This window comes from Gossypium hirsutum, chromosome A05 (genome assembly GCF_007990345.1).
Source record: "Gossypium hirsutum isolate 1008001.06 chromosome A05, Gossypium_hirsutum_v2.1, whole genome shotgun sequence".
NCBI classification, from domain to species: Eukaryota; Viridiplantae; Streptophyta; class Magnoliopsida; order Malvales; family Malvaceae; genus Gossypium; species Gossypium hirsutum.
Window position 1 is genome coordinate 13,801,036 of NC_053428.1, and position 19,281 is coordinate 13,820,316.

The following is a 19,281-nucleotide window of genomic DNA, read 5'->3' on the forward strand; positions in this document are numbered from 1 at the left end:
TCAAGTCCGAAGTAAACAGTATAATAAGTTAATAAACATGAGTCCACTTATTTCATATCAAGATTAATTAATACAATATAATAAAATATTATATTTATATTTTAAATATTTTTACAAATATTAAATTATTTATATAGTTTTATTATATATTTAAATTTTAAAATTTGTATTTTTTATTATTTTAATGTTTTTAGTTAATTTTTAATATAACTTCTTAAAAATATAAATAAAAAGAGTTATGTACAGAATTAAATAATTTAAATTATAAATAAAATTATTTATATTTATATTTAATTATAAAATATATAAATATTAATATAAAATATTTTAAATGCAAGAAACCTTTTCGAGTCATTAAGCATAATTTTAAAGACATTTAAAAAATCAAAATCAATAGACAGTTAAGCGTGGATTGCCTGCTTCATTGTTAACTAAATAGACGCCATTCATATTCTCATCGCAAATCACGCTTTGTTTTTTTCTTCTTAATAGTCTTTGGTCCGAATTGGCAAATAATACGGAACACAAGGTTTTAAGTTTTTTTTTTAAATCAACAAATAAGTATATTTTAGGGTAAATTCACTTTTAGTAATTAAACTGTGGATAAAATTTCATATCAGTCACTTAATTAAAAAAGTTACAATTCGGTCAGTAAATTTTTTAAAAATTTTCATTTAAGTTACTGAACTATTTAAAAGTTTTTATTTAAATCACTAAGTTGTTAAGTTTTTTTTCTTTTAAGTTTTGCCAATGAGCACCAATTGAAAACTCGCATTCCCCTTCTTTTTCTACAACTTATTTTTTCTATGAAACACTTTTTAATGTCACAAATCTACAAACTAAAATCGAAATAGTTTTTTTCTTTGAGTTCGGTAACTAATCGTTATATCAACTTATATCTAAATTATGTTATTCTATTCATCAATGGATATTGATCCACCGTATCAATTGTTGAATTGATACCTGGAGCTTACTAACCATACTTAAAAAAGAAATCAATAATCCAATAACTTAAATAAAACTTTTCGAATAATTTCGTTATTTAAATGAAAATTTTCGAATAATTCAATGACTATTTTATAATTTTTTAAAATTAAATAACTAAAATATAAATTTATTAATATTTTAGTGACATTAAATGTAATTCTACCAAAAGAAAGTATACTAGCATTCATGTAGATAATTTTAAAGCTTTTATTTCTCTCCCTTTTTTTTTTCCTCAAATAAAAAAGTATGTTGCTTTTTCTTTAACCAGTTGGATCATCATCATTACAGTGTCCCATTTTCATTTTCTTTATATTTTATTTTAATAACTAATGTTCTAATAATAGTAATTATTGAGATGTCTGGAGGGGCGGTAAGGATTTTTTTTTCTAGAAAAGCAACTGCTTTATTGTGTATTAATAGTCAAAAAGATATATCTATTGTGAATTTTTTTAACACCTTTTTTACCCGATAGTAGTTTTAATTTAAGTGAATTAGAGGATTATTATAGATTAATTGCTACTAATGAACATATGTTAATATAAATTCCCTCAAGTTGGACTGTTGGAGGATGTTCTTCACTCTAAATTTGTCTGTACTCCAAGTGCTGTCTTCATAATTTCGGCCAAGTGTTTGTTGAAGCGGACATGATGTGTCTGAGTAAGGCCTTCTTCAACTTTCTCCCTTATCAAATATGTCAGTCAATCTTGTCGTGCTTTCTTCTCTCGTACATGCGAATAGTTTTGTAGTTTTGAGTGTCAAAATGCAATTTGACAAGTCTCATCTTCTTAACTCCAATTTACTTTAGTGGTCCCAAAAACCAAACAATCTCTGCAATAGTTAATGTCATTCAGCTTTGTAGACAGGAAAAATAATTTCAGATGACTTACAAAATATTATCTGTCAAGTTAAAAATATTATGGATAAAATTTACTTTATGATCTTATTCAATCAACAGAAAAGAGAATAATTTTGTTCTTCATCATTAAGCTTAGAAAATCTTTGAAACGGAATTATCGTTTTAATATCAAGTTAAAATAGCTGTTAGATCAAAATTCTTCGATTTCATCACAAAAAAAAAGAATCATTTTAAATAAACTAACTATTTAATCTTTAAGTCATAATGTATGACGAAATTCTTCCCAAATAAATTCAATTTGAATATCACATAAAACTCTAAATACATCAACACAATAACTATTTTATTTTTTAAAATCACATGAAAATTACGTATAAATTTTTTTTTTGAAAATATTCTAGATTGGGCTCATATTAAAAAATAAACCAAACTACAAAGTCTAAAAACAAGCTTATTATACTAAGAACCGGCCCACTATTTCAGCAGGCCCCTAAATAGCTCAAAAATTTTGAAATACCGATCCTAAAGAATTCAAATGACCAGAACAAAAATCTAGATAGAATAGTCTAGAATAGCATTTATTACGCCGAACCAGTGCCCAATCAGGTTCTCTGAAATCTGTCATCCGATCATTCCATCATTTCATTGTTTTTTTGACGATTTCACTCCATCAGAAAGCTTTTCCTTTCAGAACCTTTCATTTTCTTTTGTTTTGAAGCTTCCTCTTCTTCTCTCTTTTCCACCGAGAAACTCCCTAATCTGGTTCACATTCCCATTCGCTTCTCATTTGTTCTTCAGCGTACTCAGGGACTTCCCTTTCCAGGTATATTTCTTCCTTTCTTCTTAGAGTTTCTGTTGCATATTCAAATTTATAGAAGCCAATTAACAATGTTATCAATTGAACTTTAATTTTTAACAAATAGAGGGACTTGATTCTTAAAACTAAAAGCAAGTAAAATGACTGAATTATAAAAGTTAAAAAAGTATAGGGAGTGGCGGGTAATTATACTTTTTCTCCTCCCCTACTTTCCGAAAAGAAGAAAAAAGAAGGTGAAAATGTGTCAGCATTTAGAAGCCTAAATTTTACGGCACGCTTTGTATCTTGGTTTAATTAATAAATAGTTATAGATTATGGATATGAGTGAAATTGAGTAAAGGATATGGAAACCATAGCTGGGCTTTGTGTAGTAATGTAGCTACCTTTGTTTATAACAATGTCGCATATCTATTCTTTAGCTAACATTACTTACATCCGTGTATTCATTTACTATCTTGTTGGAAAATTTAAATTATCAATAATGTCTTAATATACTTTAATTACTGAGTAATTGGAGCTAAAAGTTGGATGAAATGATTCCAAATATTTTAATATCAAGCTATGTTAATTTAACGCTCTATTTATGGAGAACAGGAGCAGTTGTTAATTAAAAATATATTTGAATTGAGATTTGAGAATGCACCGAGGCAATATGGGCTTAAAGATCTGGCCTATTAGAACCCATAGGAAATCGTTATTCCAAAGCCTGATCCAGCCATTGGGTGTTGCAACATCTTTTATCCAAAAGGCCGGAAACAACATATCAAAACCCACCAACTATATATTATAGTTTTTGGAGCACGACTAAGGTCTTCCTCTCTCGCTCGCTCTCTATAGCTGTTAGGTTTCAGCACCGAAAATTAGCCTCTCACTGTAAGTCGAAGTAAGCTATGCTAAATAATTCTCCTCTTTTTTTTTTTTTTTGAACCTTTCGATCTTTTGATTTTTTTTTTGTAGTCCGTTGTTATTAATGTTATCGTACACGTAAAATGATATAGCTGAGAAAGTTCCAACTTGCGTTGGACAGTGTTTGCTTTTTTTTTTTTTGGTTATCTTTTATATATGAAGTGAATTAACAGTGAATTTAGTTATTAAAACTATTGATTATGTTGAAAATTTCCTAGTACTTTTTTTTTCATTAGAAAAGCATTGAGGAAAGCATAGTTTTTTTTTTTTTTTTGGTTTGGACTTTGGATAGCTTTACTGGCTAGAGGACCTGAAAAGTCCCTAAATATTATATAACTATTATAGGCTTTGGAAGCAAATGAAAATGGGGAAAAAAGCAAAGAAAGGAAATAGTGGTTTTGATGATAATGGTTATAAAAAGAATGTAACGAGCCAGGTGACTGATGGGACTGGGAAATTTAAGAAATCTTTCAAGCATCACCAGAATTCGGACTCACAAGCACCGGTTATCAGGTATCATTACTTTGTGATCCAAGTTGTTAAAAATTTTGAAGTTGTGTTTTGGAATGTTTAACTGATATGATTACCCTTTTAGGAAACAGGTTGAGCCTGAAACAGCAAAGTACTTTTCGGAGATTGCAAACCTTTTTGAAAGCCAAGGAGTGGATGTGGAGGAGCGATCAGTTATATGTGGTAATGCTCTTGAAGAAGCTAGGGGGAAGGAATTTGAATTAGCAACAGATTATATCATAAGCAATACTCTTCAGACTCTACTCGACGGCTGTAATTTGGACAATCTATGCAGTTTCCTTCGAGGCTGTGCAAATATCTTTCCTGCTATTGCAATGGACAGGTCTGGTTCTCATGTAGCTGAGACAGCTTTTAAGTCATTAGCCAGGCATGTTCAGGACACAGAAGCCTACACCATTATTGAAGATACTCTGAAAATGATATGCAAGGTATCAAGTATTTGATTTGTACTCTAATGGTAAATGAAACAAACTCTGTCGCATATTCTTGTTATAGGACTTCTGGAGGCCTTGCCTGCCTGACATACCCTTCTTTTCAGTGTATTAGCAGATACAACTAAATATTTCAAGAGACTTTATTTGGAGGCAAACTAAGATAATGTGCTAAATTTTGCTACTTAACTCTGAATCTTTCTTTGATCCATTTCAGGTTATTGTTGTCAATCCCCTTGATTTAATATGCAATTGCTATGGATCTCACGTTCTTCGAAGTCTTCTTTGTCTCTGTAAAGGAGTACCACTGGACTCCCCAGAGTTTCATGGAGCAAAGAGATCGAAAGTTCTAGCAGAGCGGTTAAATTTAAAAGTATCTCACCTGGATGGGAATGATTCCCAGCACCTCCAGCAAGGATTTCCAAGTTTATTGAAATTTCTTGTATCAGGGATGATGAACTGTACAAAAGAAGATATGAAGACCCTACAAGTTGATCAGTATAGCAGTTTGGTTCTGCAGGCATGTTTTTCTTTTCTCCTGTTATTTTATATTATTTAATTTTGTCACTGTTATATAGTGTCAGGTATGCAAAAGCAATCTGTAAGTGTAGACTCCCTTGCCTTATGGCTTTTTGCACTGTTGACGAGCACAGGCAGATAAGTATTAAGATATTCCATCTGTTATTGGATCATGCAACCATGTATTGAGTTGCAGAAGATGATAACTAATTCCTGGATTAATTGGTTTATTGAAACTTCATTATTTGCATTCTACTTAATTACACTTCTTATTTTTGGGGTAATTTCTCATTTAATATGTCTACTTCTTTTGATTGTGCTTGTAGATTCTGACAAACATTGTCTATCGCATATGACTAATTTGTTTATTCTCTTTTTATGCGATGTGGAGTGTTGTAGCTTTCCATGAGTTTTCAAGTTCTTATCCTCGTCCATGAAGGGTTTTTTTTTTCTAAATGAGGTTTTAATGTAATGAATTGACGTGCCACTGAACTTTTAGTTCTTCTCACTTGGCAGACAGCTTTGAAGTTATTAGCCGGCAATGATCAAGAATTGCTGCACATAATTCCAGTTCTTCTTGGCTGCAACAAGGAAAATTTAGCTGAAGGAAAGTTTGACATGATCGTTGCTGGTGAAACTGTAGAATCAATGAAAGAACCCGCATTTAGCCATTTAATGGAAGTAAGCAACTTCTAATAGATTATAGTTTATTTATGCGGTACTTTATATTTTATGCTATGAGACATTTTCTTTTTCTGTATCATAATATTGTTTGTATCTCTATATGTTTGAGGTGTTACTGCATTTGAATTGAACCATTGTCATAAAAATGCAATTTGGAAGGCAGCCATTTGATTAGCTCCTCAAGGATATGAACCCAAAGAACAATGTTATCTTAGACTTAGTCTTAAAAAAACAAGAGATAAACATAAAATTTTTCCCCTAATTTCCTTTGTAGCCTCATAATTATATTATTCATAAGCCTCTGGTTGTCATTAATGTTGTCGCTTGTTATAAAGTACACTCCAAGATATGTCTTCTGCTCGTAATTGCGAGGCTACAGGTTAACTCTTGTAGTTAGAACTGTCTGGACACTGTTCTAGATGAGTCAAATTTTCCTTTTCTTTTAGTTAAATCCCCTTAATCGATGATTAAAGTTGGCAGTGAAGTGGGATATTTTCATTATTCCTGCTATACTAGTTTCACATAAGATTCAAGAGCTGCTACCACTGTGATATCTGTTCTCCAAACCGTCTTGTTCTTTTGGAAGCACAACTGGATAAAAGATGAAGCAGAGAAAAAAGCAGTTGATTCCTCCACTTCATCATTTCATTTGCATGTTGCTGTTAAATAATCTGCTTTATGCTTTTTCTTTTTTGTTTATTTCATGGTCTTAGCTCCTTTTTCTGCAAAATGCAGGTAATTCTGGAGGTTGCACCTGAAAGCCTGTATAATGATATGTTGACAAAGCTTTTGAAGAATTCATTGTTTGAGCTTTCATCCCATCCTTGTGGAAACTTTGTTGTTCAAGCATTAATTTCCCATGCAAGAACAAAAGATCAAGTACGTATTCTTTATTTGCGTTGCAAGATTCTAGGTTAATGCTTATTTGTTGAAATAAGGCACTGCAATTGATGCTAGTGTTCCATCTATGAAATTCTGTTATTGGTAGATATTTACTCCTCATTGTTTTACCCCTTGACTGCTGTTTAATTCTTCAGTTTGTGGAGGTTATTCTGGTGCTAGATGTGTTGCTAAGCTCTGTTCTGACATTTGAAAGAAACCTCCCTTGATTTTGTCTATTAGATGGAGCTGATCTGGGAAGAGCTTGGGTTGAAATTTGCAGATCTTTTCGGAATGGGGAGATCAGGAGTTATTGCTTCCCTTATTGCTGCTTGTCAAAGGCTTCAAACTCATGAATATAAGGTTTGGTAGTTAGATTCATTCCTTTAATGCTTGCTGTTTAGTAATTCTGTACATGTGAGTCTGAAACAGCTGGGCAAGAACTCTTAAATGGAAATTATATCATACTAAAATTTCCCTTTGATGTAGATGTCTTGTCCTAACCCTTGTTGACTTTTCCCTTCTTTTTTTTTTCAGTGTTGCGAGGCACTTGCTACTGCTGTTGGTTCAAAAAATGAGACTTCCAAGTTCATTGTTCCTCGGATACTGTTTCTTGAGAGTTACTTCAGCTATGAAGATAAGTCTAGTTGGAGCTGGCCTGGCGGAGCTAAGATGCATGTTATGGGTTCTTTGATTCTGCAGGCTATTTTTAAATTCCAAAGTGTATGTTTCTTTTCTTGAATATGTTTTATCATTCTCTTTCTATCCAATTAAGTTATTGGCCTCAGATATATCACGCGCTATCAGTAAGTTTCTGCCACTTTTGCTTGCATTAACTAAACTAAAGTTGTGAGCTTCAAGCTTCTGATTAAGATGTGTGCATATGGTAATATTACTGCAAAATTTAAGCTGAATTTTTTTATTAGTGTAGCAATATATAAACAGTAAGTGCAGGAAATTATTTACGTAGCTTATAGCCTGATACTCAAGCAGATTTGATCATCTTTAAATGAAATTTTCTGAAAGGTGAAATGCCGGATGATTGACTGATTAGAGGTTGTAGTTTGAATTCTTGAATTGAATGGATATTACTCACTAAAACTTCGCAGTTCTAAACCAATGTCTTATATGTTGGTGTTTTTAGTTTGATCATAAATGACGAACAAGGTATTCTAGTGAGAAATATGATCTGGCATTACAGAGGAGAGATATGATACTTTAGTTATGATCAGTTCATCTGTATCTTGATTGTTTTTGGAACTTGAGAACTCTTTATGATGTTGGGGTTACTTAAAACAAAAGTGTGAATAGCTGGCTTCTAACTTTAGTATGCTATCTCTTGTTTCTTGTTTACAGGAATGGATACAGCCTTATATTCTGAGTATTACATCCATGGACGCTGAGCATGTTCTTGAGGCAGCTCAAGATGCTCGAGGAGCGCGGGTTATTGAAGCATTTCTTGCTTCAGATGCTTCAACAAAGCAGAAGCGCAGATTAGTTGTGAAGTATGTCAAGCTACTGCTTCGGCTGTTTTATTTTTTTTTCTGGAAGTTCTTCTCTGTGTTTGTTTCATTTGGTCCATTGGTTTAATGTGACATCAATGGAACTTGTCTGCACAAAAAAAAAAAACCTGGTCTTCTGGCCCTTTTTTTTTCTAATGGAATAATATTCTACTCTCCTGAGATTCCAACTGGTATTTTTGCATGATCAAATATAAATGACCCCAGTGCTTCTGTTAACTATGAAGGTTACGTGGACATTTTGGGGAGCTTGCAATTAACCTATCTGGTTCTTTTACTGTTGAAAGATGCTTCAATGCTGGTAACTTGTCACTAAGGGAAGCCATAGCTTCTGAACTATTAGCTGTACGAACTGAACTCTCCAAGACCAAACAAGGCCCGCATCTGCTTAGGACATTAGATATTGACAGGTAAGTAAATTTCAGTTTGCTGGTCTGGTAATCTGAGATTAATTCTTTTGTCATATAACAGGGTAAAATGTAATGCATGCTGAAGCTTAGACTAGTTTGGGCTCAATTTTGATAGGAAAAACAAAATAAATTTCAATTGTTTGTTCATGTTTTAATTTGTCTATTTAGATTACTGAATTAGAGGTTTGATTCATCTCTGTCACATATTTGTTTGCTCCATGGTAAAATGTTGTCCCATCTATATGCTACATTCTTAAAGAAATGTTGCCGTTTGTGTTTTATTTTTATCATACGTTTCTTCATCTTTGCTCCATCATGACAGATATGCTACCAAACCTGATCAGTGGAGGTCAAAACAAGCATCAAAACAATCAGCCTATAATGAATTCTTTGTTGCCTTTGGCTATAGCGAATCTAAATCAACAAAACGTAACAAACTCCTTTATAATGCTTCTATGGACACATCAGAGCATGAAGAATTGAACATAAAGAAAGATATAGACGGGTCTCTCATTTCCACTTCCGTGGTTGATGATACCTCTTCAGAGAAGAAAGGAAGAAAGAAGAGAAAAAGAGATGTGGCCTCTGAGGATGCAGTTGGTTCTAACAAGGCAATAGAGAAGGCTGTAAAAAATTTTCTCTCATCCAGTACACCAGATAAGAAACGGCACAATGCTTCAAAACAGAGACTGAAAATTTGAACGTTTAGGATACAATGCGTTTTGCTGACGGTTTCTGATAGCTGACTTGAGCTGCATCATGTTACAGGCTAAGACTGAGTTATTTTGCTTCTGTTTACACTCTTCACGTTGAGATAAATTTTGCCAAGCATTTTGGTTAGGATAGAAAACATAAACCTTCCTGGGAAAGTGGGAACCTTTCTTGTTGTATCCTACCATTTTATACCAAGTTATGGCAGTTTGGCAATAGAAATTGACAGATTACGGTATCAAAACTGTTTTTTTTTTTTTTTTTTTGGGAGTCAATACATGTTTCTCTTAAGCTATGACTCTTATTAGTAGACAATGTAACAAGAAAAGAAATAATGATTTAGAGATCTTGTTATCTTCTTCATTTATCTCCTTAAAAGCGGAGGGTTGGACCTAGTGGGAAAAAAAATTATATTTAAATAATCAATCTATAGAGGGAAGCTGCGATCGGTACGAAGGCATGAACTGTTTACGTGAATTATAGAATTGACTTGTTCTGTATAGGGTCTGAGTAGCTTGGGAGGTCTCTCCCAAGTTGGAAGACAGAGTTGTCTCGTTTAATCATTTTTAAAATGTAGTATCTTTCTCTGGACTCAGTTTACATATTCCATTTTCCATTTTCTCCATTACATGATTCTTTAAGTTCCGTTTTGGATGGTTTTTCAGCTAAAATGGTGACTAAAACCCTTAAAAAGAAAGTAGCCGATCTTTGGGGTTTCAAGTTTAGATTCTGTAAATAAATCTTTCACGTAATGGTCTGTTTCAGGTGCAATGAAATGTAAATATCCCCTCTTCAAATGTACCTGAAAACCAATTTACCTCACCCGTGATGAGTAGGTTCAATTAGGGGCAAGACCTTATGATTTCATTCCTTTCATTAGATCTGTTTTTCCTCTTTGGTTAAAAAGTTGGTTAGCACAGCTGACTGGCGAGCTACCTGCCTTTTTGCAGCATCGTTTTAAGATTTTGGTATTACCTAACAGGTTACAAAATTTAATACAGGGGGTAAACCTACCCCACTGCTGTACTTTACATGGCAAACGTATGTAAATGCTTCTGACTTTTCTTTTTAGAGATTGACATATAGTAAATTAGTTCTCTCTGCTGAATTTGATCCTTGAACAATGTAACTAAGAATTCAGCATTTTACCAACAAATCACATGGTTGTTGGCGGGCATATTATACCATTTCACCTTTCCTTGTTTTCTAGCCTTCATAAATTGTTCATTTATGCTTTTATATTATTCAACCAAATAACAGGTTTGATATGATCTAAATGGATTAATCCCTTTAAACTTAGGTAACCATAAGCAAATCTCCAGTACATGTGATACATAAATGCTTGCTGTGAATTCGATCCTCCTGCTGATTTTTTCACAGGTAAAAAAACACAACAGCTTTCTTTGGCAATAAAAAAACTACCCTGATTTTGACAGAAGAAGAATCTTTCACTTCTTACTGAAAGAAGGAACAAAAAAAACATATTTGTTCTGAATTAAGATGCTTCAGAATCACAACTCCTATATAATGATCTTTATAGGATTTGTTGTCTGCTAGTAGAAGTTGTCATATGTGTTTGTCGGTTATCTTACTTTTATCTGGTTTTAGCTTCCTTTGACCTCATTGATCAGTTTCTAAAAGAGAACACAACATTCAAAGAATGGATAAACTTCCAGCGGTCATCTTCATGATCCGAGGATTTAAGCAAAGGAGATCACGGAAAACTAGTGTCTTGCCATGGTGGGACTGGGAACAAGACAAGTTCCCATCCTGTGGATGGTCATAATATTTCCAAGCCAACTAAAGGTTGTGGTTCCACCAGGGGAGCCGATACACCGCCCCCGGCGTCCATCATCAGGGCCACTCTCCATCTTTCTCAAACCCCACAAGTGGAGACTGAGGTAACTTACCAACCTAAACCATCTTTTATCATATCAACGACCATGGACTTTGTCTATTTGGTGACATTGTGTATCAATCACACAAGATTTGACCTAGGGGCTTCCGCTTTAGATTCGCCAACAAAATCTCGCCCCACCTGCCTAAACTGGTTCTTGTATACGTTTCTGTGTTTGGTAATTTAGAACTTGCCAGGGAGGTCCCTTTGTTATTGGGACCTGATCAAATTAGTCCTCTATTATTAAATCTATCAATTTAGTCCATGTAATATTAGAAAGAATCAAATAAGTCCAATTTTAATAGAGTTATTATTCTCTGTTTTAAAAATAACATAAAGAATTATTTTTTTCAATTGTAATTCAACTCTAAACAAAATATTTCATTTATAAAACTATAAAAAATTAAAAACATTTACTCTGTTGATCAGTAAATGACATTTTTTCAGAACAATAATGGTTCACTATTTTAAAATTTGATATTATTTGATTCTTTTTAATATTATATAGACTAAATTTATCGATTTAATAGTAGAATGACTAATTTGATTAGCTCACTATGATAGAGGACCTCTCAATTACTTTCACCTAACTTACACCATCCTCCAAGTAGTGGCGTATCTAGGGTGTGGGCGGACTTGGCCATCCTAAAATGAAAAATTATTCATTTAGGTCTTTTAGAAATTTTAAAATTTTAAATTGAAAAAGGTAAAATTTCTTTTGACCGCCCCTAAAAATAATAAAAATTTAATTTAACCTTTTAAAAATTATAAAAATATGGACTATTAAAAATTACAATTTAATTTCGGCCTCTAAAAAAAAATTTTCTTGCTTCGCCCCGACCTCCAAACTACGTATTAAACATAATCACATTTTCTATTATTAAAAAGGATAATCATAAAGCTCGAAACAAAAAAGATACCTTAATTATAATATAATATGCTTCAAACTTCATTTTTACTCTGCCTTCATGCAGACTGTTCATCAAAAACTAATAAAAGGTAATACTATAAAAAGAAAGGGTGTCTTAAACCAGAGCATATGATAATGTAGGAATGTAAAAGGGAAAGTTTGAGTTGGTGTTGTGACTGAAAACAGCCTTAAAAAAAATGTCGGTATATGTCTACCAGAATGAGACATTAGAGCCTTTAACTTAATTGAGTCGCTACACTGGTTTTCAAACCTTATCCCATGAAACCAGGCATCCGTTTATTTTATAAGCCTTTGTCCATCACATAAGTCAATTGCACTACTCCATACCCAAACTTGAGATCTCTAAGACTTTCAGCAACTCAGCTGATCATGTAAAACCATTGACGCCTCTCTCCTATTTCCTTTCTTTTCTATTTACTCAATTAATCGATTGAGCTGAACTTCCAGTTCCTACCTCATTTTTATATTAACATTCTATCCAATAGTCGGTAAATCTTAAAAAGAAGATCAATAATAGGACAATAAATAAGCAACAAAAAAATATATTGAGAAATTGGATTAATAGCTTTACAGTAGAAGAATTCAAACTGAAAACAAAGTCTTCACCAACAGAAGAAATTGTTTTTTGACCGGAGAAGATCAATTCTTTCACCTTCAAATGCAGAAAAAGCCCCCCACTCTTTTCTTCGGTAACACCCACCACCTATTCTAAACATTAAGTAACAAAAATTATCAACATTTTGTACACTAATTTCAATGCTTCAAAATGCACATCATTGAGCAAAGCCATTGGTTCCCTAGAGACCTCCAACACTCTCAAGGGATGCTCGATTCCATTCTGATCATCTAATTTTGTGAATTTAAACATCAATGGAACCGCTTCCTGAACTGCTAGGGATCGTCCTTTTCTCCCTGCTTAAAAGCCTTTTTAAAGACCTCAATCTTGTTGGCATTGGTGACTTTGATTCCTCCTCTGGGAAATTCTCGTTCACATTCGTTGGAATGTCAATCACCAGCATGCCTTCTTGCCTGCCACTACCCGATGCCACTGAAGACGAAGCGAAAGCACCAGAAGCTGATGCCGATGAACCCTCTTCCACGTTGGCACCGCCGCTGCTGACCTGACCTTGATGATCACCCCAAAACAACACATTTGTCGGAAAACTAGGAGAATCTGTCGAATACCCAGAACCCAAACCATCATGTGAAGGAGACTGAAGATGGAGAACATTAACAGCTTCATCTCTCGACATGACAGAACTAGAATTCTCAGCCTCAGCATTAACAACAGAGTTTCTACAAAGAGGACAAGTGGCGTGCGATTTGAACCACATATCAATGCACTCAACATGGAAGCCATGGTTGCATTTAGGGAGCAGCCTTGCTTTCTCTCCTTCTACAACCTCACACAAGCAGACCGCGCATTCGAGTCCGTCTTTGAAGTCTTCTTGGCGGAACATTAAAACGGGAAGGGAAGCAAGGATTGTGGGATCAAGGCCTTTTGTTGCTCGCAGAGGATGAGCAGTATCTTGCCCCGGAGCAAAAACGAAACGACGTCGGCGGCGTGAAGCCGAAGGAGGAGTTGGTTCCTCGATGCGCCACCAAAACCATTTAGCATAAAGGTGAAGGAAGAGCACGAAAACCACCACTACGAAGAGAATTATTATGGCTATGATCATGATTTTCCCTGTTATTGCCACCGCTGCTGATTCATTAAACCCGGTTTTATCCATAACTTGAAAAAAAAAGGAAAAAGCTTTTAACTTTCCAGGAAATGAGAGTATTTAAGATGAGAATTTGAGTGAAATTCTGCAAAAAAGAAAAAAAATTGGTTTTTCTACTTCTAATAAGCAAACGAATAAGATCCAACTATAACAGAAACAGTAAAGAATTGAAGAATTGAAGTGAGGTTTTTGTTTCCTGGGGAAAATGAGAGATACCCAAACGAGAGTTTTAAGTAAAATTTTTCCTAAAAAAGAAAGATGAGAGTCCAAAACTGCAGAACTCAACTGAGATTTTGTTTTCTGAGCAAAGGAAAAGAAACCCAGATGGGAAAAGGTATAAACTTTCTTAATCAAACTGGGATTAAACAAGTAATCAAAGTAATCAAATATGTAATAGAGAAATGGAAGAAAGATAAAGGAAACTACAGATCAGAAAAAAAAAAATGGGCTCAAATTCTGAAACCAATAGAGGCAATGGAGAGCAACTTGGAGAAGTGGGGTTTTAAAAGAGGGTTAAGGAAAATGTAGATACAAGTTGGAAGAGAATTCAAAGAAGGGATCCCCAAAAGAAAACGTCCACTTTGGGAACTAGTTGATGCTGAAAGAATCAAAGAAGAAGAGAAAAAAAAAGTTTGCCTTTGAAAGAGAAGTTGGGCAGAGGGCGTTGAGCTGCAACAAGTGAAGAAGATGACGCTTCTTCGGTCCAACTTTATGACTCTTGTTAATGACCTTTAAACATGATTGGCTTCGTATGAGGCACTTGTATTCTACCATTTCCTCTTTTTTTTATTTTTTTCCTTTTCGGGTAAAACAATAAAGTATTCCCTAAATTACTGTAATCCTGTCTTTATCAAAGCTTTGATCACATTTTAAAGAAATTTCTTGCCATTACATGACAACCCAAGTTTCAAAGTTTCAAAAATCCCTGTTCTTGTTGTGACTTAAAATATTTTTCAAACTTTTGGTGTTGAGAAAGGTGATCAAACTACTACTCATTTGTTTTGGGGAATAATCCGAAACAAGAAGAAACTTCACCACAATTACTGTTTCTTTTGACAATGGATCACCAACAAAATTTCCATTTCTATTTACATCTTACTTTTCTCTCATTCTTTTCAACTTTACTAGTATCATATGTCAATTCCATACATCAAAGTCAATTTCTGGGAAACAGCCTCTCCATCATCTCTTCACTCTCTCATCTCACATTCTTCATTTTCTCAAGTATAGTTAATGCTCAATTAAAAGGGTACCATTTTTTCCTTCACCTTAATACTATTTAGTTTATATATAGAATCAAATTCCATTTTACGATTCGTCTAAGCAAATCCATTTTACGTGAGTCATGGCGGACATAAAAAGTGGGGAAGACTCAAAGTCAAATTTATGCGCACCAACCATTGATTTTTACAATGGAGAAAGCAAAAAGTAATTTGTTTATGTGATTTTAAACAAATAACGTCCATAAGTTTTACAAGAAAAGCCACGGTAAGCATTTTCTTCTTCTTCTTCTTCTTCCTGTTTTTTGTCTATGAACAAAGAAATTTTGACTTTGGCTGTGTCATTGACTAGTAAAACAATACAGTCTTTTGTCAAATCTAAATATAATCTATTTGTTTTGTAAACCCAAATTTAAAAAATAATATCGGAAGTTAATCAATTTATTTATCCTCCAATTACAATCTCTTTTTATTTTATTTTATTTTATTTATAAAAGAAAAAAACTTAATAATTGGAGCATTGGTGAACGAACAGTTAACAACCTTAAAGTCTTAAACCCCAACTTGAAGTGCAAGACTTGACTCACGACTATGACTGGGACGACCGTTCTCAGGGGCAGCGCCGACGCTCAACCTATGGCTTCACCAGTTGAATCAGTCAATTTTAGGGCAACAATGTTAACTCGGTCAACTATCACTCAAAATTATTGCATTTTTGAACCCTATTTTTTCGGAGCAATTAGTTCGCCAACAAAATATCTTATCCCACATGTCAACATAAGTTCGTTCAACAGAAAAAAAAAAACCATAAAAGGGCAGTTCTTATCTGTTTAATGTCCAACTTTAGATTTGGGATGAAATAGTAAGTTAGGTTAAATCGTATTTTAATTTTAAAAATGACATTATTAACAGGAATAATTATAAATCTTTGAATAATGGATATGAAAAATACTAAAAAAAATTGAGGCTTCCTAGAATTTTAAAATTTTAAGTGCAAAATTCATTTTGAGTAAATCATGTATAGATTAACCTTTTCGGATTTTATTTTATCTCAAGCCTCAATAAATATATAGATTGTATTAAATTTTATACCATATTTGATAATGTTTTCTTCTAGTATTAGTGATTTGAATGTATTATTGATGTACAGTTACAATTATAACTTGTTTTAAAGATTTGTTAACTCAAAATCCAGCAGTAAATTAATAGAATTCTACTCCGGTGCATGGGCCTAAACAAAAAAAGAGTAAATGGTGAACTTATATAGCACAGTACACTGACTAATAAAATAACTACCCTGAAACTTGGTTACTCGTATGGTCCACATGGGTTATGAAAATTATGCAGATGAAGTTTCAATTCATTTTCTCCCGGCCAAGGATTTAAATGATGGGGTGGCTTCAACAACCAAAACCGAAAAAAAAAAATCAAAGATGTTCAGCCAACCGAATTTGGCATGCTTAGTTTAATTTGACTTTTCTAATTCATCACACTTTGAATTCCATTGACTTCAAATACAATTGGTTTGGGTCAGAAGTTAAGCACAATTTTACAACTAAAATCTAGATCTCTAGCCACCCTTCATAAGCTCTGAAAAAGTCGGGATTCAAACTTTACTTTATATTAAATATCGAGTTTGTACATAATTTTATTATGTTGATCAAGCAAGTTAAGTTTTGAATGTTCAACTAATAAATTTGTTGTTGTAATCATTTGAAGATCGTAAATTCAAAAGCATTTAAACGTGTAATATTTCTTAAATTAAAATTTTAAAAAACTGTAAAACATATCATAAAATTTTCACCTATTATTTAATTATACGAATTGAAATTATTTGATCTTTTAAATTTAAAAAGTTAAATTTAAGAATATACAAAATTTACTTATTTGATTCTTTTATTTATTTATATACATATATATATCCAAAATGATTTATTTATTTTTTTAATAATCCACCTCCAGAACAGTATAATAATAGCTAAGGCCATGATGTTGTCTTGGGGGTTAATAAACACTAAACAAATATAGGAATGGGACCTGAAATCAATCAAGTTCCAAAATCATTCAAACATTTAGAAAATTGGATTAGTTTTTTGTTTGTAGAAGAGGAAAGTATTAAGAGCGTTCGGCATGCAATTAACCGCTGTTGCCACATCGAAACAATCTAGTAATCACCATGATTTGTCCACAATTTGGGGCTTTTAAACTTTTAACATTTTGGAATACCCAAAAATAATGAAAATTAAGGCTAGACAATATGATGAACACCCAATGATTTTCCTCCTCATAATGACCAATCGATGACATCAAGTTGTAAAACACAAATACTGACGTGGATAAATGGATCATTTTTAAAATATAATTATGAATTATATGTAAAATAATAAGAATTGGCCTGATATTTTTTTAATTCGCTTATAGAATTAAAAAAAATTCTATCATATTATCTTATCAAAATTCTATATGTTTATTCTTTATTATAAAATTTCAATTTTACAATAAAATAGCATGTATGTTTAAAATATTTTTATTTACTTTGTAAAACTAAAAACTTACATTATTTTCAATAACAAAAATCTACTATTTACCTTTCATCTTTAGAACCCACCATTTTACATCATGAAAGGAGATCCTAATTTCAAATCTAATCTTTAGGTTTCTAGGTTTGTTCAATTAAAGAGCTATTAGTTGGAAATTAGTAAATAAATAATAGATAAAGAAAAAGAGGTAGAAAACGTTAAAAGCAAATAAAAGTTACCCGGGTCAAAAGTCAAAACCACAGCGGCGCAAAAGACAAATTCAAAAGTTCTTATAAGGATAAATTACACTAAAGCTCACTAGCTTATTAGTAGGTTTATATTTTGATATCACAATTTTAAAAAATTACAAAATGGTCACTAAACTATTTGAAAGTTTTCATTTAACTTGCTGAGTTATTAAAACCGCTGTTATATGACATTCTTTCCATATACTGCCTATACTAATAAAAAACTCTCATTCTCCTTCTCTTATTAGTTTAGTTTTTTTTTTCATTAAACATTTTTCAATGTCACAAATCTGCGAATTAAAATCCAAACAACTTTCTTTTCTGACTTTTGACACTAATCGTCAAATTGACTCGAATCTAAGGTATACTCTTCTACTTGTTAATGGGCACTAATCCAATATATTGATTATCAAATAGTCGCTTAGAGCTCGTTAGCTAGACTTTTTAAGAAAAATAACTTAACAACCTAGTGATTTAAATAATAATTTTTAAATAGTTAGTGACTTAAAGGGAAACTTTCAAATAATTTAATGAACATTTTATAATTTTTTTAAGATAAATAATCAAAACGTAAATTTACTAATTGTTTGATGACATTAGATGTAATTAACTTGATGGATTTTATTGAAGATTTGACAATTCTTACAACGTAATCCAGATTAATTAAGTTATGTTATAGAATGTTATATAAATTTTCATTTTAAATTATGTTATATAAATTCTTTACGTGTCATTTAATGGTTAAATTAACGGTTTCAATACATCATCGATAGCTTGAAATATAATTAAATTATTTTAAAATTTAAATTTATAATCAGTAAGAGATATTCAATTTTATATTAAAAACGATGATTGTGACATAAATAAGGGGTATGCAGTTTTATATTAAAAATGATGATTGTGACATAAAATTTAGGTTAAGATCTTAAATATTCAGTTAGATTTTACTCGAATTAATACTCTTTCTTGCAAGTAATACAAAGTTGAGCAGTTAATTGTCAAAATGTTCATTTTTATAAAATAAAAATAAAAAAAATCTATTATTATATTTATCTTTTCGTTTTGGTGTTTATGGATTGAGTTTGGAAATAGATTAAAATATTTTTGAATTCCCATAAAATGAAAGTAAGTTAGAAAATAATAAAATTTATATTTGATAATGCTGTTTAATATTTAAGTCAATGAAATAATTTTATAACAAAATAAGTAAAGAAGTAAGGTTATAAGAAATAAGATGATAGAAAAAAACATGGCTCGTGAGTGAAAATTATTGATTAATCTCAATTTGCAACAAATAAGTTAGTAGTGTTGGACAAATAGCTCGAATGGTATTATGAATGGAAAACGAATGATTATTTATTGAATTTACAGAATATTTAATGAATAAATATTATAAAAGATAAAGACATTATGAGAATAAAAAATAATATAATTTGTAGAAAAATAAAAGAAATCATTACCGATATATTAAAATTAAATATTTTAATATTT

The 19,281-nt window shown here is 32.1% G+C and overlaps 2 protein-coding genes across 5 annotated transcripts; one reads left to right on the top strand and one right to left on the bottom strand.

Annotated features, from left to right (window-relative positions):
• Positions 1–2,389: 2,389 nt before the first annotated feature.
• LOC107958342 (pumilio homolog 23) lies at positions 2,390–9,614 on the top strand. 4 transcript variants are annotated; one of them, XM_016894089.2, is made up of 12 exons: positions 2,390–2,666; positions 3,255–3,543; positions 3,912–4,079; positions 4,162–4,525; positions 4,746–5,048; positions 5,564–5,728; positions 6,467–6,610; positions 6,854–6,973; positions 7,148–7,333; positions 7,967–8,115; positions 8,358–8,540; positions 8,863–9,614. In XM_016894089.2, the coding sequence occupies exons 3-12, from the start codon at positions 3,925–3,927 to the stop codon at positions 9,239–9,241; spliced, it is 2,148 nt and encodes a 715-aa protein (XP_016749578.2). In that variant the 5' UTR covers positions 2,390–2,666; positions 3,255–3,543; positions 3,912–3,924; the 3' UTR covers positions 9,242–9,614. The 4 variants fall into 4 exon arrangements, with proteins under 4 accessions (XP_016749578.2, XP_016749581.2, XP_016749580.2 ...); XM_016894092.2 differs by having other exon boundaries at positions 4,169–4,525; XM_016894091.2 differs by having other exon boundaries at positions 3,255–3,533.
• A 2,991-nt stretch (positions 9,615–12,605) lies between these two features.
• On the bottom strand, positions 12,606–14,554 carry LOC107958341 (RING-H2 finger protein ATL3). Its single transcript, XM_016894088.2, has one exon. The coding sequence runs from the start codon at positions 13,810–13,812 to the stop codon at positions 12,940–12,942; it is 873 nt and encodes a 290-aa protein (XP_016749577.2). The 5' UTR covers positions 13,813–14,554; the 3' UTR covers positions 12,606–12,939.
• Positions 14,555–19,281: the final 4,727 nt, after the last annotated feature.

Bases quoted from the DNA above. Each gene is read 5' to 3' on its own strand.
- LOC107958342 (XM_016894089.2), top strand. From the start codon at position 3,925: ATGAAAATGGGGAAAAAAGCAAAGAAAGGAAATAGTGGTTTTGATGAT. The intron at 4,080-4,161 runs GTATCATTACTT...TTACCCTTTTAG, and splicing joins TCACAAGCACCGGTTATCAG to GAAACAGGTTGAGCCTGAAA. The intron at 8,541-8,862 runs GTAAGTAAATTT...CCATCATGACAG, and splicing joins AGGACATTAGATATTGACAG to ATATGCTACCAAACCTGATC.
- LOC107958341 (XM_016894088.2), bottom strand. From the start codon at position 13,812: ATGGATAAAACCGGGTTTAATGAATCAGCAGCGGTGGCAATAACAGGG.